This window comes from Papaver somniferum, unplaced genomic scaffold (genome assembly GCF_003573695.1).
Source record: "Papaver somniferum cultivar HN1 unplaced genomic scaffold, ASM357369v1 unplaced-scaffold_88, whole genome shotgun sequence".
Taxonomy (NCBI): Eukaryota; Viridiplantae; Streptophyta; class Magnoliopsida; order Ranunculales; family Papaveraceae; genus Papaver; species Papaver somniferum.
Genome location: NW_020651859.1, coordinates 73,656 through 81,927, shown reverse-complemented (window position 1 = coordinate 81,927; position 8,272 = coordinate 73,656). Strand labels below are relative to the sequence as shown.

Here is an 8,272-nt window from a genome sequence, read left to right as displayed (position 1 = left end):
TAGGAACTCCTATTGTGGTTGATAGAAGAACTCTTGAACATGAATATGGTCACTTTGCTTCAGTTTTGGTGGATATTGATTTTTCTGAAGCGGCTACTGATGCTATACATATCACGGTGGGGGGTTTGGATTTTTGGCAAGCTGTTGCGATCCAAAAAATTCCAAAATATTGTTCCAAGTGCAAGTTAATTGGTCATAATGATAAGGAGTGTAGAAAACAATCCAAGGAAACTTATGAGCGTCAACCTTTGGTTACCAATCAATCTCACGAAACTGGTGAAGCGCAACCTGTGATGAATAACAAGGTTGGTGGTGAATGGCAAGTTGCTAGGCGTAAGAAAAAAGGAAAAAAGAAGGATACAAACAGCTTGGAGGTTATTCATGATGATGAAGAAACTTTTGTTGGGGATGTGGTTGATGAGGAGTTTGTTGCTAAGCTGTTGAAGGCTAAGCAGTTGGAGGCTGTTATGTCACAAGCCAAAGCTGATTTTGAATCTGTCTATGTTGAATTGGCGAGAACTAAACAAGCACAGGCTTCAAAATCAGCCGTATTATTGAATGGAAAAGTAGGTGAAACTCATCCTTCAAATATGACAAGTTTGGTTGGAACTAGGATTCCTAAACCTGTTAGGATTGTGACTTCAACTCCAACTCCTCTTTGTGATCAGCTCACGGCTGGGGAGTTTATATTGAATAACAATAAATATAGTGCTCTTAATTATATGCAAGATGTGGAGGAAAGCACAGCTGATGCAAAGTTTAGGGCTGAACAAGAAGTAAAGAGAATACGCATGCTATGCATGCATAAAATTGTGAATACTACAGCTGGTAGGAATACTTCTTTAGAACAAATTTCTGAATCCGCTTCTCTTCAGGACTCTAATGTCCGTGTTGGTGTTGAACAAGGAGGTTCACCAGGAGTGAACTCTGGCGTTGCTTCTATAGTTGGTAAGGCCTCTAAATCTGGTTTTTAATGCGTGTTCTCTATTGGAACATTAATGGCATTGCACGGGATGCAGCCAAAAATAAGTTAAGAGAGTTAATTCTTGAGTTTAAGCCAGATATTTTCTGTCTAGCTGAACCTAAGGTGCATTGTACCTTGCGTTTCTTACGCAAATTATATGTAGCTGGTTATAAGAAGGAAGTTATTCATAATGTTGTTGATTCGTCTAAAGGTAACATATGGATTTTTTGGTCCATTGACATAGCTACGCATGTAGTTATGAATACTAGTAGACAAGCTATTACCATTGCAACAGAGGGGGTGTTGGTGTCCTTTGTTCATGCTAGCTGTTTTCAAGTCACGAGAAGAAGTTTGTGGCAACAACTTTCCTCAGTTGATATTAATACTCCTTGGTTGGTTATGGGTGATTTTAATTGTGTTCTTCATAATGAGGAGAAAAAAGGAGGCAATCAACCACGTACTTCAGTCATCAATGATTTTAGTGATTGGATGGATGATAATGATCTTTTTGAAGCTGATTTTTTGGGTTCTAAATTCACTTGGTCTAATAGGCAATATGGTGTTCATAGAATCCTTTGTAAGCTGGATAGAGCTTTGATTAATGAGGCATGGCTTATTAAGTATGAGAATTGGAGGTGTAAAGCTCTTCCCCGTGAAGTTTCCGACCATTCTACTCTTATTGGCTTTCCTTTTGTTAATACTAGACCGAAACGAGCTCCTTTTAGAGTTCAGAAGATGTGGTTTGCTCATTCTGATTTCATGAGAATGGTAAGTGATTGTTGGAATGCACCGGTTACAGGATCTCCTGCTTTTATTTTTCCTTTCAAGCTCAAGAGGTTAAAAGCTGCTATGAATGATTGGAATTCACATGTTTTTGGCAATATTTTTGCTAAGCTAAAACAAGCTGAATTGACTATGGAAGTGGCTCTTCGTATTTCGGATGAGGATCCAGAGGATATAACTAAGCTGAATTCTGCCAAGGAGGCTTCAGTTATTCTTCAGGAAATTCGTTCTCATCGTGTTACTATGCTAAAGCAAAAATCACGTAATAAATGGCTTTTGGAGGGAGCTAGTAATACTTCTTTCTTTCATGCTAATATCAGAATGCGCAGGAGTAGTAATATGATTTCGGAGTTGGTGGATGATAATGGGGCTGTTATTACTGATTGTGATCAAATTAGAGGCTATACGGTTTCTTTTTTTGAGTCAAAGTTTAATGGTGATGAGTTGCCTATTGATGAGGAGCTTTTTAATTATGATCATAACATCATCTCGGTGGAGGATAGTCAGAGAATGGATGAAATTCCTACTATGGAGGAGATTAAGAATGCTGTTTTCTATTTGGATGCGGATAGTGCACCAGGGCCGGATGGTTTCTCTGGTTGTTTTTATAGGCATTGTTGGGACGTGGTGCAATATGACCTTGTCAGAGCTATCACGTACTGTTGGCAGCGGCAAATCATTCCTCATGGTGCTAATTCTAGTCTTATTATTCTTCTTGCCAAGGTTAGAGGAGCCAACACTCTTCGAAACTTTCGGCCTATTGGTCTTAGTAATTTTTTCTTTAAAATTTTTACTAAGATTTTAGCTACAAGACTAGGGAGTGTTCTTGATAATTTGGTTTCAGAAGAACAAGTTGCTTTCATGAAGGGGAGGAACATTCATGAAAACATTACTGTGGCGTCGGAGATGATCAATGATCTGAAAACCAAACGTAAGGATGGCAATTTGGGGTTGAAACTGGATATTACTCAAGCTTTTGACACGGTTAGTTGGTCATTTGTTTTAGAGGTTTTTCGAAGGTATGGTTTCTCTCAAAATTGGTGTTCTTGGATTTTGGCTATTCTTAACTCAGCAAGGATTTCTATTATTCTTAATGGAAGTCCAGAGGGATTCTTCAAAATCAATAGAGGTCTTCGGCAAGGTGATCCTTTATCTCCTCTTATTTTTGTTCTGATTGAAGATGTTCTTAGTAGAAATCTTACAAAGTTGTTTGCTGAGAAGATGATGACGCCTATGCTTTCCAAAAGAGGTATTTCTCCCACACATCTTTTCTTTGCTGATGACATTATGATTTTTTGTAAAGGCAATATGAAGAGTCTGCATAACCTTCTTGCTTTGCTTGGTAAATACCAAAGTGCCTCGGGCCAAACTGTCTGTCGTCAAAAGAGTAAGATTTATTATGGTGGTGGTTCTTTGAGTCGCTTTGGGACTATCACTAATTTACTGGGTATGGAAGTTACTACTTTTCCGGACAGGTATTTGGGAGTTCAAATTATGCCTGGAGCAGTTAAGTATCGTCACATTTGTAATGTGATAGAGAAAATTAAGAAGCAACTTTCGGTTTGGAAAGGTAAGTTACTTTCTTTTCAAGATAGAGTTGTTCTTATCAATTCAGTGATAGCGAGTTATGCTATTCACAACATGGCGGTGTACAAATGGCCTAGAAAATTTGTTCAACATGCTGAAAGAGTTATTCGTAATTTTCTTTGGTCGGGTGATGCTGAAGTTGCAAGGAAATTTGTTGTTGGATATCCAAAGGTTTGCTGTCCGTTGAAGGAAGGGGGTCTTGGTATAACCAGCATGGTTGTTACTAATAAGGCTCTTCTAATGAAGCTTTGGTGGAGTATTCGTTCTTCTAACAAGAAATGGGCTCGTTTCTTATGGGCGAAATTTACTACTAAGCAGGGTAGTATAAAGCTTTATGGGGTGAATTCTTCTATTTTGCCGGGCATGAAACTGATTCATTCTATTGTTGACAAGAATACCAAGGTTCTCATTGGGAACGGGAGGTCTACATCTCTTTATTTTGATGTTTGGTATGGTAATGAGTGTATTGCTGATATGCTTAATGAAACTGACTTGGACAGAAATGTCAAGGTCAGTGATATTATTGTTAATAATGCTTGGATGATGCAGGGAGATCATATTCAGAATTTGGTCCGTGCGGGTGTGGATCTTTCAAATTTTCCTTTGTTACAAGGAGGGAATGATTGTAGAGTTTGGATGCCGGAGATGAATGGCCACTTTTCAGTCTCTTCAGCAAAGAATATCATTAGAAGGGCGTATCCAAAATCAGCAATTTATGGTCTTTTGTGGAGGAAAGAAATTCATCCCAAATTGGCTGCTCAGAATTGGAAGATATGTCGTGAGGTTTGTGCAACTCAAGACAAGATCAAGAGTAGATTCAAAGTTGAAATGGCCAACAAATGTTACTTGTGCAACATGGAGGAAGAATCTTTGGAGCATATTATTTGGAGTTGTACGTTTGCAACTCAAATTTGGCAGTGGTGTTCAGGTTTGTTTAATCTAACACCTTATTACGATATTGTGAATTCATATAAATCAGCAAAGGGTAGAAGTAGAATTGTCAAAGATTTATGGCTTTTAGCTATTTTGGTGATTCGCTCGGAATTATGGCAAACAAGAAATAAGGCATGTTTTCAGAATTCTTCTGTTAGCATTCATTTTTTTAGGAAGAGAGTGTTCTATTTGATTAGTGAATACGCTGGTCGTTTGAAGGGTTTCATGCATAATACTACAACGGACTTGGATCTTTTGAACTTTTTCCGTGTGATGCATAGGAAGGTTAAGCAGGTTCAGCCAATTGAGTGCTTTTGGAGTCCGCCAAATAGGGATGAAATTTTATTATGTTGTGATGGAGCAGCCAAAGGAAATCCGGGTATAGCTGGAGCTGGTGTTGTTGTTCGTGATGCTGATTGTAATTTTTTGGGTGTTATGAGTATTGGTTTGGGTTCTACTACTAATTTCTTAGCTGAACTTTATGGTATTATTGTTGGTTTGGAGTGGGCTATGAAGTGGAATGTTAAAAGAGTGGTTGTACGTTCTGATTCAATGGGAACAATTAAGACGTTGACGGGTACAAATCTTCCTTGGTTTGTCAAGCACAGATGGAGAAGAATACAAAACAATTATGACTCTATTCGTTTTGTTCATACTTATCGTGAGGCTAATTTTGCAGCAGACAAGATGGCTAAAAGGGGATGTTATCTTCGTAATGGTGAAGGTTTAAATTATGATGAAAGGCCTGATTTCCTTTTGTCTTTAGAATTTCCTAATGTTGTTTATTTCAGATTCAAGTAGTTTGTAAGTTTTTGGGGTCTTCTGACCTCTTTTCTTATGAACACTTTGTACATATTGGTTATTCATTAATACAACATGGATTTAGCAAAAAAAAAAAACGTATAAAAAATTCAATATTTTGATGAACTCTTTATTTTTGTATTGGCTTTGTCTTTCTTTTTGATTTAAGATAGGTGAAATTTGTTAGGATTTGGATTATTTCTGCATGATCTTTCATCCTTCTTCTATTGTGAAATTCTGCTTCCTTCATATTTTCTTGAATCAACGTACATAGAAATGAAATTTTTACTAGACGTATTGCCTTAGAACATATTAATTGTAATTACAATACATTTTTCAAACTTTTTCTGCTAAATTTGAGTTTATCTACTTTACAATTTAGTCTCAGAAATCAATTTCCGACTTATAACGAAGAGTGTAGATTTTTTTAAGTTAACGTATATTAAATTCAACATTTCTATGAACTCTTTGTTTTTGTGTTGGCTTTGTCATTCTATTTAATTCAAGATAGATGAAATTTGTTAGGATTTGAATTAGTTCTGCATGGTCTTTCATCCTTATTCTCTTGTGAAATTTGACTTGCTTCATAGTTTCTTGAATCAACGTACATAGAAATGCAATTTTTACAAGACGTATTGCCTGAGAACATATTAATTGTAATTACAACACATTTTTCAAACTTTTTCTGTTATAGATGAGTTTATCTAGCTTACAATAGAAATCAATTTCCGACTTATAACGAAATGTGTAGACTTTTTTGAGTTAACGTATATAAAATTCAACATATTTATGAACTCTTTCTTTTTGTGGTGGCTTTGTCTTTCTATTTGATTCAAGATAGATGAAATTCGTTAGGATTTGGATTAGTTGTGCATGGTCTTTCATCCTTCTTCTATTGTGAATTTTGACTTCCTTCATATTTTCTTGAATCAACGTACATAGAAATGCAATTTTTACTAGACGTATTGCCTTAGAACATATTAATTGTAATTACAATACATTTTTCAAACTTTTTCTGTTAAAGATGAGTTTATCTAGTTTACAATTTAATTTCAGAAATCAATTTCCGACTTATAGCGAAATGTGTAGACTTTTTTGAGTTAACGTATATAAAATTCAGCATTTTAATGAACTCTTTCTTTTTATATTGGCTTTGTCTTTCTACTTGATTCAAGATAGATGAAATTCATTAAGATTTGGATTATTTTTGCATGGTCTTTCATCTTTCTTCTATTGTGAAATTTGACTTCCTTCATATTTTCTTGAATCATCGTACATAGAAATGCAATTTTTATAGACGTATTGCCTTAGAACATATTAATTGTAATTACAATATATTTTTTTTAAGTTAACGTATATTAAATTCAACATTTCTATGAACTCTTTGTTTTTGTGTTGGCTTTGTCATTCTATTTAATTCAAGATAGATGAAATTTGTTAGGATTTGAATTAGTTCTGCATGGTCTTTCATCCTTCTTCTCTTGTGAAATTTGACTTGCTTCATAGTTTCTTGAATCAACGTACATAGAAATGCAATTTTTATAAGACGTATTGCCTGAGAACATATTAATTGTAATTACAACACATTTTTCAAACTTTTTCTGTTATAGATGAGTTTATCTAGCTTACAATAGAAATCAATTTCCGACTTATAACGAAATGTGTGGAATTTTTTGAGTTAACGTATATAAAATTCAACATATTTATGAACTCTTTCTTTTTGTGGTGGCTTTGTCTTTCTATTTGATTCAAGATAGATGAAATTTGTTAGGATTTGGATTAGTTGTGCATGGTCTTTCATCCTTCTTCTATTGTGAATTTTGACTTCCTTCATATTTTCTTGAATCAACGTACACAGAAATACAATCTTTACTAGACGTATTGCCTTAGAACATATTAATTGTAATTACAATACATTTTTCAAACTTTTTCTGTTAAAGATGAGTTTATCTAGTTTACAATTTAGTCTCAGAAATCAATTTCCGACTTATACCGAAATGTGTAAACTTTTTCGAGTTAACGTATATAAAGTTCAACATTTTTATGAACTCTTTCTTTTTGTGTTAACTTTGTCTTTCTATTTGATTCAAGATAGATGAAATTTGTTAGGATTTGGATTAGTTCCGCATGGTCTTTCATCCTTCTTCTATTGTGAAATTCCGCTTCCTTCATATTTTCTTGAATCAACGTACATAGAAATGAAATTTTTACTAGATGTATTGCCTTAGAACATATTAATTGTAATTACAATATATTTTTCAAACTTTTTTTTTGTTAAAGATGAGTTGATCTAGTTTACAATTTATTCTTCGAAATCAATTTCTGACTTTTGACGAAATGTGTAAAGTATTTTGAGTTAACGTATACAAAATTCAATATTTTTATGAACTCTTATTTTTGTATTGGCTTTGTCTTTCTATTTGATTCAAGATAGGTGAAATTTGTTAGGATTTGGATTAGTTCTGCGTGATCTTTCATCCTTCTTCTATTGTGAAATTCTGCTTCCTTCATATTTTCTTGAATCAACGTACATAGAAATGAAATTTTTACTAGATGTATTGCCTTAGAACATATTAATTGTAATTACAATATATTTTTCAAACTTTTTTTTTGTTAAAGATGAGTTGATCTAGTTTACAATTTATTCTTCGAAATCAATTTCTGACTTTTAACGAAATGTGTAAAGTATTTTGAGTTAACGTATACAAAATTCAATATTTTTATGAACTCTTATTTTTGTATTGGCTTTGTCTTTCTATTTGATTCAAGATAGGTGAAATTTGTTAGGATTTGGATTAGTTCTGTGTGATCTTTCATCCTTCTTCTATTGTGAAATTCTGCTTCCTTCATATTTTCTTGAATCAACGTACATAGAAATGAAATTTTTACTAGACGTATTGCCTTAGAACATATTAATTGTAATTACAATACATTTTTCAAACTTTTTCTGTTAAAGATGAGTTTATCTAGTTTACAATTTAGTCTCAGAAATCAATTTCCGACTTATAACGAAATGTGTAGACTTTTTTGATTTAACGTATGTAAAATTCAACATTTTTATGAACTCTTTTTTTTTGTGTTGGCTTTGTCTTTCTATTGGATTCAAGATAGATGAAATTTTTAGGATTTGGATTAGTTCTGCATGGTCTTTCATCCTTCTTCTATTGTGAAATTTGACTTCCTTCATATTTTCTTGAATCAACG

At 33.9% G+C, this 8,272-nt stretch overlaps 1 protein-coding gene across 1 annotated transcript; it reads left to right on the top strand.

The window, feature by feature from the left end:
• Positions 1-973: 973 nt before the first annotated feature.
• On the top strand, positions 974-4,794 carry LOC113346038. The gene is made up of 5 exons (XM_026589647.1): positions 974-1,175; positions 1,764-2,516; positions 2,754-2,888; positions 3,051-4,673; positions 4,772-4,794. The coding sequence occupies exons 1-5, from the start codon at positions 974-976 to the stop codon at positions 4,792-4,794; spliced, it is 2,736 nt and encodes a 911-aa protein (XP_026445432.1).
• The last annotated feature ends 3,478 nt before the right edge of the window (positions 4,795-8,272 follow it).